Raw genomic sequence first — 25,027 nt, 5'->3', positions numbered from 1 at the left:
ATTTTGTAAGTATTTTTATTAAGAAAATATATTTACAAAGAATGAATATGTGCTTGATAAGCTTTTATGGAATTTTTTAATGATTTTTGGGGAATTGGATAGCAATTTTAAGATTCCAAAAATCATTTAAAATGCACAAAACTTGAACAAATCAATCGCGTTGATTTTATAATTTATCCTTATGAAGACAGCAACTTATTTAAACGTTCTCAAAATTATATAAATAAAACATGTATTTAGATTACTTTAAAACTTTAAACGCTTTTTTGGAAAGACCTATTCCCTTACCTGTATATATTTTTAATTTCATAAAACAAACCATATGTTTCTAAAATTTTACTTTCTTCATTTAATGCAGAAACAATTTCAACTACAAAATAATAGCTAGAGGACCGCCTGCTCGGCCATCCTGGGGTTCGTATAAGTTAACAGTGCGCTGAACAAATTGAAAATACAAAAATACAACTAGGGACAAGGAGGACGGGACAATAGGGATCGGTATCGGGACGGGGACATTATTATAATACATAAAAGCTCAGAGATTAAATTAAAAACAATGCAATAAATAAGAATGGAATCGTGATCACTTCTTGACCGGCGTGGGCGGTGGCGATCGATAGGAGTTGACCAGTCCGCCTCCCGAGTTGGGTTTTCGGGTCTTCAGGCGGTTCTGAAGCGTCTGGAGCAGCCCGGCGAGCACATCGTGGTTGGGAATCTTCTTGGCGAAGAGCAGGCGCTTCACGGAATCGTCGTAGGTGAGCAGGGCCACCATATTTTGGAGCAGGAAGCACTGGCAGTACTCCAGCAGTCTATTGGCATTGTAGACCTGAAAAATCAAAACCATTAAGACCCGTTTTCGATTATTAAAGAAGCCTAGTGATAACCCACCTTGGCGTGTATGTACATGGCCACCACATTGTCCACATCCACCATTTCGGAGCAGCGTGCCTCCGTGTAGCGGAGCAATCCCTCCAGCTGGAAGAAACTGGCAGCCGCCATCAGTTCGAGGACATCGCCGTGGGCTACATCCAGAGAGCTGCAGCCACCGCTGTAGAGGAACTGCATCACCAGCTGGAAGATGTGGTAGCGGATGTCGTTGATCTGGACCGTGGGCGTGGAGCTGGCCTCGCTCAGCTTGGAGCTCAGCATGCTCTGGAAGCGCGGCGACGCCGTGACCAGGACGATCTTGTGTCCGTAGAAGATCTTGCCTTCGACTCTGTAAAATAAAATTTGTAAAAATTAATTTCCCAAATCTGTTTTATAAGTATACACCCACCTAAAGGTCACATCGCTCAGCTCTGGATTGTTGACGAACTTCGGATCGATCCGTGATCCCTGGACGGGCTGCAGGGTCGGCTGCTCCTTGACCGGCGGCAGTGTCTCCCAGCCAAAGCAGGTGGCAAAGATGTCAGCCAGGAGCAGGGTGGTGCCCTCGTTTTTGTTCCGGAATATGTTGAACAGCAGTGGCAGGCATTCGCTCACGAACTGGGCGCTGTAGTCGTCGGGACATACCTGCAGGAAGTCCTGCAGCAGCTGATCTATCACCGCGTCCAGTCGCAGGTCATGAGCTGCCGACAAGGCGTGCATCCAGCAATGAAGGGTCCAGGGCACACCCAGCTTCCGTAGCTCAATTGTGATGTCTGGAGAGGAAAGGGAATATGAGAACGTGACACTTTTATAATTATTACTAATAACCCTGGTAGGGTTTTATCATTTTTAAGACAAATTTTTATTGAAGATTCAATATTTTTTAGGAGTTGCAAAAATTTGTGAATCAGAAGAGATTCATTTGGCAGACGATAAATCTTATTCAATCCTAAATGCTCAGACTTAAATTGTAAACAAAGCTCTTCCAACGGTTTCTCACAATATCCGGTTTTCAAATTATATTTTGACTAATTTTAAGACGAGCTTCAGCCGATTTAATGAATTAGAAAATCATTAAAAAGAGATTGAATCACTTAATCGGTCATTGCATTCTTTTTAATTTGCATTTGAATCAGTGAAGAATTTGGTTTAAAGTTTACTGAAGAAATTAGTAAAACAAAAATCTCTAAATATTTAAGTAATGTTTAATTTATTTAAAACATAAAAGTACCTGAATTAAATAATTATTTAACTAAAGAAAGAAAACATCACGTTTTAAGGCTTACAAAATTAGTAAGTTTTGCAAAAATATAAGATTCCAAGATTCTATTTTGATTAAAAAACTTATAAAAGATTCCCTTAAACTTAAATATTGTTTAGGAAATTCTTAAAGAAACTTACCCAAATGATTATTCTCGGCGCTGTGATACATGGCCTCCTGGAGTCGCTTGATCTGCGTCTTGTTTAGCAGCGGCAGCAGATCCTCATTGTTTCCGTTGCCACTAACACTCCCAGGTCCACCTGCTCCTACTCCTCCACCACCGCCTCCTGCTCTCACTCCACCCACATCGCCCTCGGCCAGCATCTCCTCCAGTGAGAGTACATCCCTCGTCCCGGGCGAGACTGGATGGGTGAGCAGCTTCCGAAGACACGAGCGATGTCCATGGGCTGCTGCTACGGAAATGGCGCAGAAGCAACCCTTCTGTGCGGATCCAGCAAAGCAGAGAGAGTCCTTCTGCTGGGTGGACATAAAGGCATTGGCTCCATGGGCCAGGAGCAGGGCCACGATCTCCAAGTTACCCGTTCCGGCAGCCAACTGCAGGGGCGTCAGTGTGCATTTCTCCTCGCTGCTACGGGCACCGCCCTCGACCTTGCCTCCTCGTTCCAGCAGAATTCTCAAGGCCACGTAATTGGCCCTGCTGGCAGCGAAGCTCAGCGCTGTCCAGTGTTGAGTGTCCGATTGGATAGCTGGATGTCCAGGGCTACCAGAGGGAGGCACCTCCACATTCGGGTCGCAGCCGGCGTCCAGGAGTGCGTGCAGGGCCACCTCATCGTTACGGATACTGGCGATCATCAGGGCGGTTAATCCAGCGCTGTTCTGGGTATCGTAGCGGGTCGTTGGAGGCAGCAGTTGGGCGGCCTGGGCTAGGAGTTCCGCTCGACCGGTTAGGAGTAGCTGGGGGAAAAAGGGGGATATGTTAAAAAATCCTGATCTTCAACTTCTTCATAAAAACTACTCACCTTGAACGCTACTCCGATGGTGGCTCGCCTGCCCAGCTCCGAGGTGTCCTCGCCGATTCCTATCCCAATACCGCTGACCACTGGCGAGCTGCAGCTACTGCTGCCCGTGCCTGTGCCCGTCGAGCTGGCAGCGGGAGCATTGTTGAAATGCGTCTTCTTGGTGGGCAGCTCCTCATCGTGGGCCACCGGGCGGATAGGGCAATCCACGCCGGGCAGGAGCAAACGTGCGGCCTGCATAATGTCATCCTTGTCGATCATCAGGGCGCTCCTGTGCTCGGCATGGGCGGCGGCCACTCTTAGCCACTCGGCGAGTGGCGGAAGCACTACATAGGCACGTTCGTAGCACAGTTCCTGGACATGGTGGCCCGCCGAAGCGGAGGCACCACCTGCACCCGGAGGTACAGCCGGGGCCTGGCCAGCGTTGCAGCCCGAGGCGGCCAGTAGCTCCGTGTGCTCCAGTTGAGAGCAGCGCATGAAGTAGAAGAGAGCGGCCAGCGCAGATCCGGAGAGGGCGGCTGCCAGCTGGAACTCCTGCTGCGTGCGCAGAGCCTTTTCCTTCAGTTCCCGCACACTGCCCACGCAGGTGGCCAGCGAGGAGGCACTGGCCCATCTGGGCAGGGCCAACGCCCCACTGGCCACTCTTCCGGCATTCAGGTGTGCGAAGGGCTGCAGCAGACCCCACACGTCGCCGGAACTGGCTATGCTCTGGTCCAGGGCAGCTGCAGTGCTCCCGTTGCACTGCAGCGCGATCTCCTCCAGCAGATTTTCGATGCCGGCGCACAGGTACACCGCCGCGTACTCATGAATGAACTTGCCCAGCCGGGCATCCGTCATCCAGCGGTAGAAGCGACCCACCGACAGCTGGAGGCCCGCTCGAGCGGACTTGCTCTGCTTGAGGGCGCTCTCGCCGGGTACCGCGAACATGGCGGCGGCCCGGAGGCAGGCCTTCGTGCAAGAGTCCGCCAGTGAGGAGCTGAGCACCACCCGAAGAGCTCCGGCCACTTCCTGTTTGGAGCAAAGGCCTATGCCCGCGGAGAAGCGTTGAATCTCGCGGGCAATCCTCACCAGCGCTCGTTGCAGAAGATAGCCCAGCCGGGACACCGCCTCCACGGCCAGGTGCTCCGACTGCTGCTGGCAGCGTCCGTTGCGGAGCACTCGGAGGATGCAAGGCTGGCTCCAGGGTGGATGCTGCAGCTCCACGAGCCTGTTGTGGGAGTCCACCCACACGAACTCGTCCGCACTGGTGGTGGTCACCACGGTTTCGAGCGAGGAGTACCTGCCCAGGCGGCGGGCAGGCTCCGAGCTCTCCGACCCGGCGCTTAGGCTGCTGTATGTGCTGCTGCTTGTCTGGGAGCGTAGCGTGAGCATAGCCAGCTTAATGTCCTCCAGTCCGGTTCCGCTCCACGGGGCCTTCCCCGCCGGCATGATGCCGCGATGTCGGCGCGATCTGGTGCTCCGGTTGGTAACACCAGCCGCCAGTCTATCCTCGGGCAGCGGCCCCAAGGTCATTCCACCGGCTGGCGAGGAGCTGTGGCCACCCGTATCCGACATACTGGCGTGTCCGGAGCTCCGGTTCTCGTCCGAGGAGCTGTGGCACTCCTGGACTCGCTGCAACGCCCGGAACTGGTCATGCTGGTGCGTCCTGGCCGACGAGGAGTTTGCCGTCGTTGTGGGTATCCCCAGCGTGGGTCTGCTAGGCGAGACCTGGTTTAATCTCCCGCTTAGCTGTGGAGGCTGGGACTTCACCGGAGTACTCTGTACGGTCAGGCGTGCCGGACCAGCCACCGCTCGCTGCGGAATCAGGGCCTTCGAGGTGGACACAGGCGAAGTCAACTGGCTGGAGGAGCTCACCAGCTGGCAGCCAGGACTGGACACCATCTTGTGGGGGAAGCCTTTGTTGTTGTTTGGCTGTTGGGCCAGTTCCTTGAATACCCGCGGTGCTGGCGTGGCCATGGCCACCGCCAGACCCTTTTGGGGGCCTCCGCCATGTGGCGTCTGCGAGAGGGACTGCTGCTGCGGCGGCTGTTGCTGGGGAGGAGACTGCAGCTGTAGGGGCGGAACGGGTGGCAGGCCGGTTATCTGGCTGGGAGCGGGAAGTTGGCTGAAGTTGGGTGGCAGGTTGCCAGTGGGTCTGAAAAATTTTAAGAAAAATTGATTATGTAACTTGTATTTTTAATTTATTTAAATAAGAATATATCATATGTATTTTTTTAAACCAAAGGGTTCAATTTATGTCGATAATGCTTTAAAATCTTTTATTGATCTGATAACGAAAACATTAATGTGTCATTTAGATCATTAATATGTAGAATCAATATTCAAAATTCGATAAGATACGATCTCTGTCACACCTGCTATCGTTCTTCATTTCTAGGCAAAATCCATTAATATCTGCCAATTAAGAAATCTTAATTTGCATAGCAAAATAATAAATATATTTTTAAAAATTTCGCAGCCAAGCTGACCTATTTCTAGGTCTATAAATGATGCAACTCATTAAGATTCCACTAAAACCTCTAAAGAAGCCCGGTTAAGATAAACAAAGGCTTTGGCTAACGGACAGACGGGAGAGATGTCACCTTGCCGCTAATCTTTGTTCACACAATCTTGACAGTCTTCTAGTTAGTTTCGGGTTAAACCCAAAGCAGTGACACCTAATTAAAAGTAGACGTAGTTGGGAGACATAAAACAAGAAATAAATAAATATATATAAACAAAGGCCCTACCAAGTCGGCAGCTTGGTTTATGCAAAATTTGTGTCAAATGCTTCTGAAAACATTCGGAATACTCTACAATTTAAAAGGTATTTCAAGCTAATAAATATGTAAATAAAGGCCAAATATTTACATTGTTCCAGCGTTATTTAATAAATATTAAGAAAGATATAAGATCAATAGTATTAAGATTCTGTACAAAAGAATACCGTTTTTATTTATTTTTGAACAATATTTAAACACAAAAATCATAGAATAAATCATTTTCAAAACCTTTAAAAAAGCATAAAACCCTTCTGGAAGCAAGGGCATTCAACACGCTTAATTTCTGCTTTTGCTAAACATTCCCTTTTGTTTTGGAAAGTGGGTTGATCTTCGTTCTCACAGTTCTTGGCCCCATCCATGATTCTCATCTTCCAGTTGGGCTTGGTTGTCGCAAAATAAAAAGCGATATTAAAAGCCAGTTACGATTTTTCATTTGCATGTGACTAAGTTAGTTGTCCGCAAAATCTCTTCATTCTTTATGATTTCTGGCCATTGTTATCGCTTAGATTTCTGGCTTTGACTATAGCTATGCTGTAACTTGAGCTGTGATTGACCCAAATTCTGAGCTTCGCGATGGCTGGACGCATCTTTTATTGTCTTTTTTGACAATATGTCTTTAATATCTTTAATACAGATCTGCTGTTCTGTGCTAAATAGGATTTATGTGGTGATTTTTGCATTTTTAAGAGTTCTGTTATTATGATCTAATTCTGAACTTGAACTTTACCTTTCTGGTTATTTATTTGAAAGGTAAAGCTATACATTTTATAAAGCTTTACATTTTATTTATTCACTAATGCAACAAATTCATTAAATTTATTATCATAATATTATTCTTCTGCATATTTTCTACATTTTAAATAATCTGTTTTATATAGAAAAGAAAACTATAAAATCCACTGAGGTTCTTTACATTCTTTAAACATTTAAATAAAGTACAACTGATCCACTTTTAAAATGCTCACTTCACTAGCTTCTTATGTAAATTAAGGCCAAACTTTTACGATTTTCCTTTCAACATTATGACTTATAAAACCAAACAACATCTTTAATGGGTGACATTAAAATCAACAACTTTAAGTTGAATTTGAACTGCCTAAAAATCTGTATGGCGTGGGACTCGAATTATCTTTATTATTTCTGATCTTGTAACCATTAAATCTATTTAGTTCTTTGTTCTGTTCACTTAAATTCTTATCTTTAACTGAATAATGATTTGATTTTTCAGTTTCCTGACTCTTTTTTCCCCTTTATTACTTTCAATTCTGATTGCTTTCCCTATTTTCTCGACTCGGCATTATTTTTGACATCTTCCCAATTGCATTTCAATTGCATTCTCGTCAAATTCAATTCCCCGTTGAACTCAAATCAAGTTCCTTTCCCTTTTTCCAATTAAAGGCCATCCAATTCTACGCCTAGAAGAAATCCCTTTTTCGCCAACTTTCACAATAGAATTGCAATCGCACAACAAAAATAGAAATGAAAAATAGAAAAATGAAAAAATAACAAATGGCAAGTGGCATAGGGGATCGGGGTATCGGGAGGTAGTAAATAATGCCAAGTTCCCAGTACCGTTTCGCTGCCCTCCGCCACTCCTGGACGTAGCTCCAGTCGCACGAGTCCGTCTCCGCCTCATCTTGGCCAGGGTCGTCGCTATCGTCGTCGTCATTATCGTTGCCATCGCCGGCAACGTCGGCTGCATCGGATTTCGTTGGACCCACGACGGCCAGAGTCGGTTTTGCCACCGTTTCCACCAAGGCACTGGCTCGCCGGTAATTGCCTTCAATTCTGATATTAATTACGCCGTTCTGCACGCTCTCAATGTAGGGCGGCAGTTCGTCATCCGTCCGCAGTTCCACTGCCGCCGCCGCCGCCGCCACGGTCGTCGTCGTCGGCGTGGTTTCCACCTTTATCTTCTCCGTCCCCGCCACCGCTTCAGTCTTCGGCTCCTTCCCCACTGGAGTAACCTCTTCGTGGGTCTTCAGTTTCTGGGACATCTCCTGCAGCAGCTGCGAGTGCAGTTCTTTAGGCGATGGCAGTGGCGAATGCTGTCCGCGATTAATGGAGTCCCCAAAGTATATGACCACCTTATGGTTGGGCTTTCGTCCCGCCCGCGTGGAGTCATCCTCCGCCGCCCAATCCGGCAGCTCCTCAATGGGCGTAGGCGATGGGGTCTGAGGAGGCCGTGGCACTGGTAGCTGCTGTGCCAGCATTTCGCTGTTCCTCAGCGACTGCGGCTGGAAGTTTTTCAGGGAAATGCCGCGCCTGCGCAGGATAAAGTTGTCGTTCAGCATCCTGCTGAGCAGGGAACTCGGCGGAGTGGATGCGGGAGCAGAGATTTTGGGGGTGGCAACCTTCTTGCCACTTGGCTTGTAGCCACGCAACTCGCGGCACAGGCTGCAGGTGCAATCTTTGGTGCAATACATGCTGGTGATGCTGTTAGTTGAACTTTGGTGTCATGGCAGTCCTTAAAGCCCTTTTCCATATATCTCAGTTGTATAAATTTTAAATTAAATATTCGAAACGGAGCTTGAAGTATTTTGTTTTTTAGTTTTTTTTAGAACAGTTTCAATCTCGTTTTAAATTATTATAATCACAAAAAAGATTAGGATTGAAATAGGGTAGGGATTTATCTTTGGTCCACTTTTTAAAGGTCACTTCAATCGTATTTACTTTTTATTTATTCTCTTTATAATTATTTGTAGAAACTTTTAATTATTTTGGTTCCATTGTTATACATATTGGTTGCTTTATATTTCACTTTCTTGTTAATTCACTTATACCTGTTGATTTTATATTTTCTTTTCGAAACATTACTCTCTTCGAAATTCTAAATGAATTTTCTTGCTTTAATCATTACTTCTTCGTTTTTTTATAATATTGATTTCGTAGCTTTATTGGGGTTTTTTAGATATTTTTCGAAATACAGCCACCAGCTGCTTCTTCATGTACTAAAGCCTTTTCCATTTCACTGTCGCACTTGGTAATAATGGTAATTATGCAAATTATAAATTATCATTGCTCTTGTGCTCAGCCAGCCGCGGCCGAAGCTCTCGAACTCTTTCCGAAATTTTCCTAAAAAACGCGCGTGCTTCCTGTTGAAACTGAAGCTGAAGTCTGACTGAAACTGAGCTTGGATTTTGGATTCGATTCGAGCCACAGCTGCTGCCTCTGCCTCGGTCGCAGTCGCAGTCGCTGTCTGCGTCTGCGTCTGCGTCGGCTTCTACTGCGCTGTCGAGTCATTGCCGATGGTGATATCCATACAGTTGCGGTCAAAATAATAGCTTTTCTTTGAGTTTAAAAATTCCAGGAAATATTGATGCTTGTTATTATGTATTTTTGAGGCTTAAACTTGTCAAAGAATTTATGTTTGGGGCTCTTAGGATGAGTATATATTCTCTAACATTTTTATTTATTTTTGAGTTATTTACTTAATTGGTTTAATGTCCCAATGATAATGTCATATATACATATGTATATATACATATATATTAAATCATTTTGTGAAGATATTTTGAGGTGGAAGCGAAACACACAAAACTCTCTAATATCTATTTTTATGTATGTCTCACATATTATTCAATAGTTGAGTGAAATATGTACTCCAATCCACTTTTCAAAAATCAAATAATTTAATTAAGTAAATACTATTTTCAGTTATACTATTTTTCCCGCAATTGTAGATGTTTTTCCTCATTTTCACAGCGCATTTTGGGCCTTATGCTGCGGGGCTTTAGAGCCAATGCAAGCCACCTTGCGCGGAGGGTCGGGTCTTTGGCTCTATCTTGGGTAATTTTTCCATTTTCCGTTTTCTGTTTTCCATTTTCCATTTGTTTCTCAGCCTCTCAGCTGTGTGACCAAAACAATGGAACTGCCACTGCGGTGGAAACGAGACAAGACAGCAGGCAAGGCGGCTTTTGAGGGCTTACTTCGAGTTCGAGTACGAGTCCAAGTACTGGAGCAGTATCACTGAGTTTTCTTTTTCATTTTCCTCGCTTCACTGTTGTTGTTTTTCTAGCATAGAGGTGATTTTCAAAAAGTCACCTGCGATTGGTAGCAGTGATGCTCAGCGGGGCGAAATAATTGGAGAACGCGTAGAAAATGATCAAATGTTAAGGTTAATCATAAAGGAAATAGGCTTTGAATAGGATGAAGATTTTCGCTTTTCTAATAATTAATATAATTATATATTTAACTAAATCCCAGATTAAGAGGAAATACAAAAAATAATTGTAGATTTAATTTAATCCCTGGTGAAGGGGAAAGTAATCCAAGCTTCAAATCAAACACTTCCCTCTAAAAGCATCTAAAGATATGAATTAAATTGAGTCAGACTAAGAAGAGGCTGCAAAAGTGCAAACAGATCTTCACTTTCACAGCATATTTATATATAAAATTAAAACTAATTACCAGATATGAAAATTAATAGAGTATCTTGTGCAAAGCAAAGCTAATTTCATGATCACACACATTTCCCACCTCCAAAGGCCTCCCAGCCAGCTCCAAAGACGTGACTGGGCACCATCTCTAGTGGTGGCTGGTTTTAATTATGTATAACTGTTCCGCGGGGCCAAGGGAGCGCATCCAGAGGAGCACCACCCAGCGCACGAAGGTTATACAATCTTGACACTTATCAGATCGTTTTGCCAGCTTCCTTTCCCTGGCTTCAGTCCAGGTCCCAGTCCCAGACCCGGATGGTAAGATTCTCGGCCAGGCAGCCTAGCAGCTCAGTGGTTCTGAGCATGGGCAGACGTGCGTAGGCCCGCAGATACATCTACAAGATACATCTCATGTGTGGAGCAAATAAATTGCCGAGCGTAACCTGCTTCTAATGATTTATACAAGCAGCTCCGGCGCTGACATAACGGTTTCTCTGGGGTTAGCCTTTTGTTTCTCCCGATATATAAAAAGCAGGGATCCCCAACCCCATCCAGATTCGGCCACCGCCAGAAGCTTCTCTTTTGTGGATGAAGAATGAAATGGTAAATGGTAAATGGGAGCGGTCCGAGACCACAAAAACCCAACCATAATCCCATCCACAACCACTGACATACGCACAAAGCAATTGCAATTAGAAAGCCACGATCCAGAGACCCAAATTCCCGACGAAACGAATAAAGAAAGATCGGGCATTGGAACGCCCACGTAATACGGAAAACTCGGTGCCGCTCTATCTACTCGACTATAGTCGTATTGGACGGTCAGATTATACAATAACTTTCCTCAAAGCCAGCTGGATTATTAAAAAAATTACACTCTAAGCAATTTTCGCATTAAAAAGTTTAATTTACGGAAAAGTAATGACAGGCCATAAATATGCTTACACCCATTAGGCCGGGCTCTATACTCCGCACTCGACTCGCGGGAGACCTCCCAAAAATTAAAAAACGAAACAGAAGCCCACAAAACACAGAAACTATGTACACCAAAAGGTTTAATGTAATATTCGCGTGTTTATAAAACAACTCGGCCGCAAAGACGAAAAAAAAACTGCCGAAATGGCTGGAAAAACTGGACAAAGGCGGTAAGTGCAACTCACCAGAAAGTAAAGAGCTGATATATGGCCGTTCCGAACCTTTTGGGAGATATGTATATATACATATGTGCCATATGGCTATGTGTGTCAACGGACTAATGAGGTTTGCCAGCGTGCCTTAATGTTCGGACTTTTTGGGTACTTTCGTTTTTCAAGCCTGACAGTATTAGACAGGAAATGGTATTTGGCGTTCGGCTTTGCTTGTCGATGGCCGATCATTAGAACCAGGTCTTCAAACCAGATCATTAATAATCTTTACCTGGCTGAAATATCGGCAAATTATGAAATGGAAATGGAAGTCGAGGCAAGGTTAAGCCCACAGAGTCTCAGCCCCAAGGCAAGTTGAGATACTTAAGCCGCATATGTTACTGGGTGGCTTCTACGAATTTTCATTTCATATATTTTCCCTTTTTCTATTTTTCCTCGCATGGAAGATTTATCAAAATATGTGATTGACATGGATTGCTCAAGCCTGGCTTCTTTCGGGCTGAGTCATGTTTTCACTGTGGGAAATATATATTATGAAATCTGGACAGGAAAGTTATTCGAAGAGGGTTTTAAGTTCACATATTGAGCTCTAAAAGCTAGTAACTAGAGATTTCTATATTTATTTAAGTTAAACATTCAATATATCACACAATTTCAACACTCAAAAGCTAACTCTTCAGCTTCCTTAAAGATACAGCTCTCGTATCATTCTTCTTTTAGGTGAGATTCCCATACAAAGTATAGCTCAGGATAATGCCAGCTTACTCCCTCTGGAATTATAAATTCTAACCCCATTGAGTTAATGACAATCTCGGTTAGTTTACACTCCCCACCTGTGTATGCCTTGGAAATGATATGCTCGGACCGACGGCAGTGGTATCCCGACACCATCAGTGACACGGCAATTGGCTGTAACTGTTATGAAACCCCAAGCCAACATCTGACAAATTGCTACCTAGTGCTCTCTCGTAGTGCTTTTGGCCCTATCGTATCATCACATCTTGCTGATTAGAGTTTAATATGCTGCGACTGCGACTGCGACTGCTACTGACTACTGTGAGGCGTCCTCCGTCCGACCAGGTTTCCGCATTCAACCACATCCCATCGCCAATTGAAGAGGTCTCGCGAAGATGATGATGAAGCAGCATCACCAGATGGAGGAGGAGATGGAGATGAAGATGCTGAGATGCTGAGGAAGATGCCGTTGAGGAGAGCAACTGACTTTGCTTCCGTTTGAAGACGGCACCTTCCTCGTTGACGGCAACGCTTCCACGACTTAATTAGTCGCCTGTCTATCCAGATCTATCAGCAGGCTGCTGCCAGTACGAGAGTTTACTATATATCTGGGCAACAGATGCTAACCCCTAAAATCTCCCACACTTTCGCGCCTTTGATTTTCTCCAGCTGCTGTTGTTGGGGCTTTTGCGGTTTCTGGATGATTCTGTTTTGATGGCGACTAGTTAGTTAAGTATAGTTAAGCTAAGTATATAAGTGCACTTTGACAAACACCGAAAAGTATCTCACAGATACGTGGTCCGTAGCCGTGGCGACGATGAAAGTCGAGGCGGAGGTAAAAAGGTAACAACGTTTTCACCTGCCCCACGTCGCCGCATTATTTCTTGTGCCCGCTTTAATGCTGCGTTCGAAATTACACCGAAGATGCTCCGATAGAGACGGCATGCAGGGTTTGTTGCCCTCGCCGAGAGAGAGAGATGGGTAGCCGGAGCCCTCCTGGCCATTGTCATTGACTTTGTTAGCTACAAATTGTTGGGACTGGGGACTGGGGATGGGGCTGCCACTGGCAATTGTGGCGAATTTTTCGTAAATTTTTCCTATTTCAGTTCGTTAGCTATTATTATTTTATTCGCCGTATTGTTGCGGCCCTGCCGCTAATTATTCACATTTTGCGATTTTCACTTTCGTTTCGTTTGTTGTGTGAAATATTTCCAACTGTCATTTGTTTGTTGTTACTCGCATTTCAGACTTTTAATTGCCCGAAAGAGAGATGGCTGGCTGTCCGACAATAAAGTTTCGTAAAATGCCAGTCATATTTCAGTTTCCTGGACAGATTCCGATCGGCAATTGTCTGCGGGATTTCTCAATCGAGCTTGAACTTTGCTTGGAACCTTCGGAACCAACCTCGCTGTGGCACAGATTTTGTATCTGTAAGTGCGCGAAGCGCCGGCTCTAGTCTCGTTTTAATTGAATTAGTCGAGTCTGACTGGGCCGGGCCCGCATTTAATAATTATTCAGCCTCAGCCTCAGCTTCAACTCCAACTCCAACTCCAACTCCAGTCTAAGCTTCGGCTTGAGCTCTACCTGTGCTTGTGCTTGGGTCGTAAAGCCAGTCTCATCTTCTCGGTTTTTGTGGCCCACATCCGGAGCAATCTTGTGCCGAGGGGCTGGCTTGGCTTCCTTCCTCTGACACTAATATTTTCCAAATTAACCTTGACCGGCTTCACAATGCGAAAACGAATCGTAGACGGACCGTTCCCGTTTGGTCTAGAGACCAAGAAGACAAACAATCCATTATTATTTCCGAAAATCGTCTAGCGTCCGCTATTCTGGCCCTTCTTTATGGTCTTCTATATACGAGCATTTCCCAGCCAACTTTTTAGTTACACAGAACAAAAAAAAGAAGTTCATTTAACTCCAATATTATTTATATCTTACTCTCTCATTATTTTGATATTAAAAAAAATCTAATGGATATTTAAACCCTATGATTTGTCATATTTATTAGATTTTTCACTTATTTAACCCCGACTAGCATATTTTTTCCTGTGTATCTCGACTGTTTTTGTCTCACTTCCGAATAGAAGTAGAATAAGAGTTTATTGTCCGTTCAACTTGGCCCCTCTGACTGGCTGTCCCCCTCCGAAGACCCGGCTTACTTCACGCCTTTGTGCACAATTATGCATGCAAGTGGCCAAGTCCAAAAATAGTGGCCTTTGTGGAGGAAGAACCTCGCCAGACAGAAACTGGCGACTCTGTAGAAACCAGAACGGGCAAAATATAATTCAGATTCTCCAGCGAAGCGAAGAATTCGCTCTTGTCACAGATTTCTAAAAATACTCGAGCACGTGCCAGGTGAGATTTAATTCCTATTTTCATTTTTCTAGGTTTTGACAGTGATTAAAATTGATGGTCAAAGTCTGCAGGAGACTTTTGGTAAGATTTCGCAAAGGTGATATTCATTATTATTTCTTTTTTGTAAGCAAATCATCATTAAGTAATTCAAGAAATTTATTACATATGATAATAAATAAATCATTTTAAGAGTAAACCACACAACAGTTTTCTTACATGGCTAATTTTCAGGGAATTGAGATTTGAAATATAAGTGTGCGGAAAATTTAATTCATTTTTTAAGTTGGATTTCGGCGACCTTTCAAGGTTTTAAAGGCACAACTCGAGGTCAAAACGTTGCTAAACCATAAATGTGATTTATATCGTGACTCTACAAATATATACCTCTTCTTTTAATTGAAGCTGCTTAAGTGTCTTTGAAATTATTACTATTTTTTGCTATGTAAATATTTTTTATTATTTTAATTTTTCATATTTCTGAGAGTAATTTCCCACACATTAATTGTCAACATAAAATACTGTGGATTTGTTAATTATAAAGAAGAGGCAAAATGAAATATTTGTCCTATTAAAAATGTCTTCTCCCAAGTCTAATATGAATTTTTTAATTGTAGTTTTTATTTAAAAAAGTAAGATTGTTAAAACAGCCATCGTCCGACCTGGCCCGTTCCGACATATATAGCAAAGTTTTATTCAGATAGCTTTAAAACTGAGGGACTAGTTTGCGTAGAAACGGACATACGGACACGGCTAGATCGAATCGGCTGTTGATTTATAAAAATCTCTAAAATCGCACTGCTTGGTCGTTGAGTATATAGCAAGCAGTACTCAAAGATCGGAAGCACTGTACTGCTTCCAAGGCGGTTGATAGCTTTTACACTGCTTTATCCGTTTGCACTGCTTCCTAAAAATTGTTTAATTTTTACCCAAGACACAAGCCAAAATATTAAAAAATAATTAGCAGAGAAGTAAACCTATAAGTGTGACCGAAAAACTATAAAAAATTAAATTTTTTACTATTTTCAGTTAATAATTCTAGCTAATTTTTTATTAAAATTTACAAATTTTTCATATTATAGACTACTGTAGATGTGGAAACTACTTGGAAGTTGGATTAATTGAAAAATTATACATTTATAATTATTCTTAAGAAATCTTTAACAAAATTGCTATTTTCGCAGCTTGCGGGCTCCAACATCCGCTGAATGATTGGGAATAACAAATAATCGGTATCGAGCTAGTAAATCAGAGAACCCCGGAGTCATAATTTCCATGCATGCATAAGCTATAAGTTATATTCCGTTTGGGATTTGGAACTAAAACGAAAGACTGAGGCAGCGAACTTACCTCCGCGGCTTGGGCCGCAGTATCTCGTGGTTGGCATCGGTTATGCAAAGCGGACTGAGGGCTCCGGCCAGATGTGCCACGCCCACGCGCTCCGTATCCCAGTTGTGGCGAGTGGGCATTATTCTGTCTTGGAGTTTGGGTATGTGGAAGCTTCTTCGTCTCTACTTCTGAGTTAGAATCAGAGTTCACAGTTTCAGCTGCGGCATTTTGTGGCTAAGAAAGGTGTAAATCAAACAATAATCATTAATGAAAGGTTAATTATATAGCTATAAATATTTATAAAAAAATAAAATCTAGGCAATTATTATCTTGTAATTATTTCAACTAAGTTGCAAGAGCAAGTCCATCAATCTAAAGGAAATTCAACGATTTGATTTCAATTTCATTAAACTCTTCTCCCCTCGTAATTATGCCCAGACTAGATGGGAAGAGGAGCAGCAGTCCCCCACCAGGGGAGAGAAACGTCGTCTAGCCGGCCGGCTGCTTGCCCCTGCGATTGGAGCCGCTCCAGTGCAATTAGTCGCTGCCGACGCCGTGGCCACTTCCTCTGCTCGTAATAATTAACGCTCCCTCCTCGCCAGAGAAAGCTCAGAAAGGGGAGCGGAGGAGGAGCAGCAGCGACAGTAGAGGATGAGCAGGGGAGGAAGCAGCACCAGAGCGGAGGAGACTCGGGCCATTGCGTGTTTTGCGTCATTGGCATGGCAAGTTGATCGTCTGTTGATCGTCTTGCTAGTTGCTCTTGGCCAGTTGCTCTATAAATGGTCGGTCTCGATCTCGATCTCAGACTCGGTCTGGACCTGGATCGAAGTCTGCATCTGCATCTGAATGTGGATCCCAGTCCCAGTCGCAGTCGGAGTCGGATCGGAGTCGCTGTCTCGGCTGACGGAACGTCGTCGTCGTCTGGCCGCAGGTGTCGATCAAGAACTTTGGAGCCACATTGGCATGCAATCAATGCCGTTCGATTTCATTTCGCTGGAAGTCGTTTTTGCCGGCATAATGTCAGACTTTACTCGTAAAAAAGACGGGGGAAAACATATAGCAGCTGGTTCCCGTTCCCGGTTGGCTTTTCTATTGAATACCGAAAGCGATCTTATCGGAAGTGTCCAGAAGAGCGGTCTGGAAAGGGAAACGGTGCCCATGATGATGATGGGGCTGCTGTGAGGATGGCTTCTAATAATGAAGGAGGTGTTCCAGCAGGTTCCCAGTAATTTAGAGCCATGATTCATATATGGTTGCTGCCACAAACTGATATCTTTATTCTCCAACTTGGGCGGTATATATTCTTCTATGACTTTGAGTGGGAAAAGTGTTGGAAGGAAATCGCTGGCACTAAAGCACACACCATGGCCGGTAAACAAGTTATATTGGCACTCGCATGAATCATGCTCAAGCATCCCACATATTATATAAACCTCCCCCACATAAATCTGCGATCGTGATAAATGGGCTCGGACTCGAGCTTAAGCACTTCAAGCGATCGATTTGACCTTGTTAACCGTGTGTGTTGGCCAAACAATTTAAATGCTTTTTGCAGTGTTTATCCACTGATCTCGCTCGGTCTCAGCGGGATGCTCGGCGCATATTCATCGCGCTCCATCCCATGGCAATTTGCTATGTGCGACCCCTTATCAGAGCCCCGACAAATGGGGTCATCTCGCTGCTTCTCACCTGGCTCACCCGACTCACCTCTCAGATTTCTTTTTCACCGTTTTTGGTTTTGTTAACTCTATTTTATGTCTTCGTCGCTGGCGTCGCATTAATTATCCCAGCCCTGACACTCAATAATGGACATAATCGCGGAGGAACATCGATTGATACCCATATAAATGGCAGCTAAACTGCCGCATTTTAAATGGCATTAGTCGGACTCCATTCTTCTGTCCTCCATTGGTTGCTCTCTGGCAGATTTATGGGTCCGGCGAGAAAGCGATCTGTGATCTCCCGAGAACTTGCAGCAAATTGATATCACATAACACCGAGTTTATGGCTCTCCAGACCAGGTTCTTTTAATCACTTCAACTAACAAATTTCCCATATCACTGGGGGTTTTATGTGATTTCCAGGAAACAGGAAACCGTATTTTCTATTTAATATCAATTTTGATTTCAGGTTTTCTATTTTCTGAAGGGAATCCTTGAACTAAATGTAAAAACAAGATCAGACTATGTTTGATTTTGAATTCTCTTTTTGAATAGATATTTTATTTAGAATCTCCGAACTATCTTCAACGCGTTTCTGTATTTATTTATTTATTTTTTTTTTTTTTGCTCCAGCAAAATTGGAGCTTGAATTCCGGTCGAAATCTCTTGAAGAACATTCTTTGTTATAGCAAATTATAACGAATTTATTCGCTGTCGGCTTGTTTTGTGGCGGCTTTTGAGTTATTTTTCCCTCTTTCTTCGCCGGCTACCGCATTCCAAAGTGAAAGGCAACTCCGCACAAAAACAGACACGACACATACGAAAATTTCATAATTAATATGCCGCACATACGACTAACTGTTTGAAGTTTGGCCCCGGGCCCATTAATATGCAACGTTGCACCATGGACTCCCCCTTTGATCCCGGTGTGAAATATAGAATCACATCTATGATTCCCAGTTAATCCCTAGTCAGGTGGCGTTGGTGGATGGTGTGTAGCCGACACTAATAGATGCGGCCTTCTACGCCCTTAACAGGCGATTTGCATAATAAAATCATGGCTTCGGTTCGAGCTGGGTTTCGGGGATCGGGGTTCGTGCCCATCGCTTCGGTTCGCTTCATTCATTAATCATACAAAAGATCAACGCTGAAAATTTCCAATAATTTCTTTGCCGCGGGCCCTAATGTTATTCGTATTCGTATTTGTCTTTGGACCTGGTCTGTGGTTTGGTTTGCTTCGGTTTCCACTTATTACAAAGATTAATTGCACAGCTTATGCTAATCCATTGTCATTAGCCATTTATAGATAGTTGCGGTGGCAACTTGGCCGGGCCGACAGCTTAGGAATAAAATAAATAAACCACAAAAACCAGAATTCCCCCGGGGCGGGGGGGCAGGAAAACAAATGTGTGGCTGCGTTTGTTATCTAAACAATTTCATCGATGAATTTATCACCAATTTGGTTGGCATTCTTCGCTGGCCTACGAGTATGTGGCAAAAGCTCGTAAAAGGTATCTGATTTCTGTGGCACTCTCTCCCGCGCCGTATCATCGGATTTTCTGATTTTTCTCTTCTTTTGGGGCATCTTCTGCCTGCCTGCCAGTCTCTTTTTTTTGGCCGGAGGCACAAGCGCGTGTTAAAATGGCCCAAAATAAACAAATGCTCAATGATAACCACCGATCTGCGATCCATTCCATTCCATATATTCTCCCTCCCCCGTGAGCCAGCAAAAATTGAAACGTTTTGTAACCGATACTTGGCCAGACACAGGGAATTTCTTTCGGTTTCTTTCCAACCATCGAGTTGAAGGCAAACACTGAACAAATTTCAAGTGGCCCCACGGCCTTTGGCTTCGATCTTCTCAAGAATGTGTGAGCTCTGGGAGTTGGGATACTTTTTGTCTGGGAATTGCTATTTTATCTACTGAAAAACCTATTGGGAATCTTTCAAGATTATTTGAGAAGCCATATCGATTTCTAATAATCAAGGGTTTCGGTTGTCTGGAGAATTTATTAAATGTTAATGCAACCTAATGCCTCTGTTGGCAGCCCCAAGTTATGGGAATTAAGCCATAAGAACTTCTATTTATGTAGTCTTAAAGTAAAATGCATTTTTATTGGGGGGATTTTATAATGTTTTTTGTGGATTTAATAGATTTCTACAATACTTTTACCTTGTTGTAGTACAAAGAATCGAATAGATTTACGTAAAAAAGTCTTTGCATTCAAGCTTTAACTTATTTTTGATTAAATTATTGAATTTTTAAGTAAATAATTTATAATTATTAAATAAATGTAAATAATTTCTTTTAAAAAGTCTAAACTTTTCGAGGCATTCTTAAAGAATCATCTAGAATCTCCGAATTTTCCACCTTATTTTCCTTAGCACTTTAATTAATAAATCCAAATAATTCTATACAAATTAATCAATCAAACCACAAATACTATTACTCCCGTAGCCCAACCTTTCAGCATAAATACATATATCAAATAATTAAGTAGCCTAGAGTTCGATCACAAATTACATGACTCAGTCCCCAGATGCATCCATCATCATTCAGAATGAAGGCTGGACGAAGAACCTGTTGATCTTAATTCGATTTTCGAATTTCTTTTGGCAATAAGTACCCAAGGCCAATCCGCAGAGCTTGTTGTGGCATCTGAAGAACCATGTGGAGGTCCGTAATTATCTCCATCTCCAGCTCGTCTTCGGCGTTCTGAAACCGATTGCATGCGAAGGAAACATTGATTCATGTCAAAAGCAAGACACGAACGGCATTTTTTGGGCTACCAGGCCCCGGCTTATTTGCCTTAATAAATTCAAAATTAAATTTTCTCTTAATTGCGAACGAGCGACGAGGTCGAAATTGGGAACCCAGAACGCGATCGAAGTTGGAGCTGGAGCTGGAGCCGGAGAGAAAGTGTTTTTCGGCTGCTGCAGTGTCTGCCCGGAATTGGGTCACCTGGTTGTTATTGGGCATTGGGCCTCCGCTGGTTGCTGCTTGGTTGGCTGTTGGCCTGCTCTCTCGCCCATTGACATTTAAATTATTTGTTTCGCGGCGAAAAAATGCCACCGAACCAGCATTTAAGCCATGTTTTCCGTGCTGTTGCCGTTGTTGTTGCTGTCACGTGATGTCAGCAAGGGGCAAAATACCAATAAGCGAAGGAAAATAATAAAAAGCACTTTTTCAGCTCAACTGACAGTGAAATACTCGCAGTTTGGGGCTTATGCAATCGGAGAGCCAGCAGCCAGCGGCGGGCTTAATGGACAATTGGCTTAACGGGAGACAAAAAGGGCCACGCCCTGACCCCGCTCGGTGTGTATTCCCCTGCCAATCCCTTCACCAGGTGACACAGTGACAGCCCCAAGTGGGACACACGCTCGCCCAACTGGTAATTAAAACAAAGCCCAGTCTTTGACCACAGCTTGCTCTCGCTATCTCTATAGAGATATATCTCCCACAGACGTCTCTATATCTATTTCCTCGGTGTCTCTTTTTTGTCTCTCCAAAGCCCTTTCCTTTGATGGCGGCCCTATAAAATGGCCCCATAATGTATCAATAATGTCAGGCCACAGAATGTGGTCCCTCGGCTGCGTTTGACTCGCTTGTCAGGTGTGTGTCGTCGGCACGAGCGGCTTTTGAGGGCCCCAAGACCCCCGGATTACCTCTGTGGTCCACAAGACCCACAAGACCACAATTCTCGCAGGCAGCAGCTGGGCCTCTAAGCCTTTTGTTTGACTTGATTCGCTGATTTAAACAATAAAATATTTATACACTACCCAGGAGGTGGCTATGGTCGAATTCTAAATAAAATGGGGTTTGAAATTAGCTGTAAAATATTATTTAAATATCTTAAATCAAACAAGACATTGGTTCTTTTTAAAATGTCACTTGTGGGCTTAGGTTTATGGTTATTCTTGCCGCCCACAAGTCAGAAAGTGGGTTTTTTAAATCTCCTCTTATCCTATATTAGATATTGAAATTAATTTATTTCTGTAACCTTTTGTTGAACCTTTTCTTAAAACTTAGTTTTATTAAAAACTGAATTTGCTTCAAATATTCCAATAAAAACTAACCAAATTAACATTAACATTAATCATAGATAATTCCAAACCTATTTATTTACCAAGTGCATAAGACAATTAGCTTTAATTAAGTAAATTAATGCGATCTCAGGTATATTGGCACTTCTTAACGATAGCTAAACACACACACACACACATTTTAACCAACATATTTAACAGTGTTTAGCATAAAGTTAATTCCCCTACCCTGCCCTCCTCTTTCTCTTTGTTTCTTGGACGACAGACACTCATTCGGATCGTAAACAAAACCGCAAAGGTGTCAAACGCCAAAGCTAAAGTCAATAAAAATAGTTTACCCAAGACCATTCGAACTTGTACCAACAGATAGATAGATACAGTGGATCGCAGCTTATTTCGTGCAGTCAAGAAACTAAAGTATAAATCATCACTGCTGCTCTACCATAAGAGATATCGAAACAATTTAAATGCAGTGTTTTGAATCAGATATCCTACATTTTAAATTAAAAAAAAATATCTTCCCAATTAATAAGAACAAACAATAATATTAAAAAAACAAATTTATGACCTTTTTTCACGCCGCAGCTTATTTCGTGCAGCTAGTTAAAATGTAAGAAACAATGAATTTTTGGCTTAATTTTTAATTTTTTTTTTTATTTTGGCTTTGGTATTGGTAGCTTATGTATATTTTAAAAGTTTCTTGGCCTGATCACACTAAAATATGAAGTTATGGGGAAATAAGTAAAATAGGATCGCGAATTTCTATTAAAATACGATAATTAGTTCTCTTTCAATTTAAGACAGAAAAAAAATCACCGTGGTACTACGAAAATGTTATTCTTAAATCGCACATATATAAAAACATAAATTAATCGTTTGTCCGTGAAGATTGGGCCAAACATAAGGGCCGAAATGCACCGAATACATTTTTCAGTGAACATTAAGTTCATTACATGGACCAAAAAAAAAGTGAAATCATTAACAAACGTCTGCCAAATTTGTTATATAGATAGAGCACGAAATAAGAAACAAGTGTAGTGCCGATTTAATACGCCTCTTGTTGCAAAAATACATCTATAAGGCTCTAGTAGTATGAAAAGAGCCATTTATAAGGAAACCAGCACAGGAGCAACATCAAAACTTTTCATAGGAGCTTATAATTCGTCCGATTTTCTTTTGGAATGTTTTTATCTTTACCAATAAGTAAAAGTTTAACTAATTTAATCCTGATGACAGTATAAATTATTGGCGGAGACCCAATATTGAGCTATAAACCAAACACTTGCAAGCTACTCTGAAGCAAGGCGGCGATCGTGTCTTATTTGGGCCTAAATGGCTTCCTGTAGAGTAGGAAACCAAATTTTTTTTGGCAGGATCTTGGAAACCAATATGTTCCCTTCAATATAAAATGTTAACTTCTTTCAAAATGTAGAAAACGTGGTCACACGGGATAGTTTGCAAAACTATTAGTACAGCGGTCTCTACTACTTATCGGACTTTCGGAAGCTTTAGCTCACACAAAACGGTCCTAATGACAAAAAAACAACATCAATGTCACCCAGACATAATCCTTATTTAAAATTTTTAGCAAATATTGGACTAGCCATCCCAAAAATTAAAAGTTTTGACCAAAATTATCAAAAAAGTAGTGCCTTAGAGGAATTGATTAAAATTAATCTAGAAACATTAAAAAAACTAGTTAATTCAATTGAAACATCATCTGAAAGGTATTCAGAATAAAATAAGAGGTCACATAAAATTGTTTATATTAAATTAATAAAAATAAGTTGAATCAAACGAAGTGCACGAAATAAGCTGCGGCATGAAAAAAGCCCTCAAATTAGTTTTTATTAAAATACAAAATCGTTTTTATAATTAGGAAGATTGTCTTTGTTCAGTATAAATGCTAGTACAAGTACTAAAAGTACTGCGTTTAAATATTTGGATTATCTTCAATCGTTTAGCCACAGGGACGTTTTAAATTTTCGTTTCTTGACTGCACGAAATAAGCTGCGATCCACTGTATATGCATATGTGTGCCCGTTGGGGCTTGGGTGCCCGACTGTTTACGAGCTTGTTTGTTGTCCACTTTAAACCAGAACACGGAAAAACTAGCCAATCTGTAAGATACACAGCACATATATTCAGCTTATTGCCAAATGTTTTGTCACAGTTTGCCGCGGGAAAAAAAAGAACAATTCGGCTAAAGTCGCGGGTCGAAATCAGAATTGAAATTGGGTTGCGACACAGAAAGAGACAAGCCAAAAAATGATCTTCCCATGCGGGTCTTTAGCATAACTTCCACTGTAAGTCGGTCGCATTTGCATATAGATTTTGATCTCCCTGCCGATATGTGTGTATACGCGACTCTTTATTAGCGAATTTATTCCATATTTTTATGAACAGTTTAGCGTAAGAATGAACGCATTAATGTTCCGTTTCTGAGGAGTGGCTAGCTACTTCAGGTTCCTCGGAAGCCCAAAGTCGAGGTAATAAACAATGAATTTGCTTATGAGAGTTTTGCGGATCTTGAGCGGGGAATACCAGCTCACGGAATGTTACACAAACTATTATTATCCAAATTTTACAGTATTTTTAATGAGCTGAAACTATTTAATAGTAGAGTAACTTCAATATTTAATAGTAGCTAGTGCTGTAATGGATACTAACAAGAACTATAACGTTTTTAAGTGAACTATTAATTTTTAACTGATTTAAAATTACTATTTTTAAATACTTCGTGCCTTTAACTTACCTTTGCCGATATGCCAATGGCCGTAGAATTCCTTATCCAACTTCCAACTTGAGCGGATAATCCCAATCCAAATAGTTCTTGAGCTGGCACAAATTATGATAATCCAACGGAGGAGGGCTTAGCTCGGTTTAACCTGGGTGAACCCCGCTCATTTGCAGGCCATTGGCAGTGATTATTCAGTTAATTGGGCCCACTAACTTGGCACAGTGATCGCTTGACTCTGTGGAGAATTGCTTGCGTGCAATTAATTAAACAAATTGCTTTACTTTCACCTACCACCGCTCAGTGGCTGGCGAGCAGCAGAATCAACATTTGCCTGGCATTTTTGCATATTCACAAACACACACACACCGTCACACACAACACACTCACTACTGCAGTTGTATTTCTATATACATATATATTTTCCTCGTATTCTTTTCTTTTCCTTTTTGTTGTTACGAGTATTTTCCCTCCTTTTTTATACCCTTGCAGGGTATTATAATTTCAGTCAGAAGTTTGCAACGCAGTGAAGGAGACGTTTCCGACCCTATAAAGTATATATATTCTTGATCAGCATCAACAGCCGAGTCGATCTAGCCATGTCCGTCTGTCCGTCTGTCCGTCTGTCCGTCCGTCTGTCCGTCTGTCCGTCCGTCCGTCTGTCCGTTTCTACGCAAACTAGTCCCTCAGTTTTAAAGCTATCCGAATGAAACTTTGCATATAGTCTTCTATATACTCTCACTGCTATATATGTCGGAACGGGCCGGATCGGACGACT

At 42.5% G+C, this 25,027-nt stretch overlaps 1 protein-coding gene across 2 annotated transcripts; it reads right to left on the bottom strand.

Moving 5' to 3' along the window:
* Positions 1-417: 417 nt before the first annotated feature.
* On the bottom strand, positions 418-24,723 carry LOC108070470 (ankyrin repeat and BTB/POZ domain-containing protein 2). Of its 2 annotated transcripts, XM_070285947.1 has the most exons (8): positions 24,544-24,723; positions 24,268-24,487; positions 15,829-16,041; positions 3,109-5,239; positions 2,269-3,043; positions 1,277-1,640; positions 889-1,216; positions 418-826 (listed from the first exon to the last, which is right to left on the bottom strand). In XM_070285947.1, the coding sequence occupies exons 3-8, from the start codon at positions 15,945-15,947 to the stop codon at positions 584-586; spliced, it is 3,960 nt and encodes a 1,319-aa protein (XP_070142048.1). In that variant the 5' UTR covers positions 15,948-16,041; positions 24,268-24,487; positions 24,544-24,723; the 3' UTR covers positions 418-583. The 2 variants fall into 2 exon arrangements, with proteins under 2 accessions (XP_070142048.1, XP_017016440.1); XM_017160951.3 differs by lacking the exons at positions 15,829-16,041; positions 24,268-24,487; positions 24,544-24,723 and adding an exon at positions 7,440-8,954.
* Between the last annotated feature and the right edge of the window lie 304 nt (positions 24,724-25,027).

Source organism: Drosophila kikkawai, chromosome 3L (genome assembly GCF_030179895.1).
Source record: "Drosophila kikkawai strain 14028-0561.14 chromosome 3L, DkikHiC1v2, whole genome shotgun sequence".
In the NCBI taxonomy this organism is placed as follows: domain Eukaryota; kingdom Metazoa; phylum Arthropoda; class Insecta; order Diptera; family Drosophilidae; genus Drosophila; species Drosophila kikkawai.
This window is presented reverse-complemented; position numbering and strand designations above follow the sequence as displayed.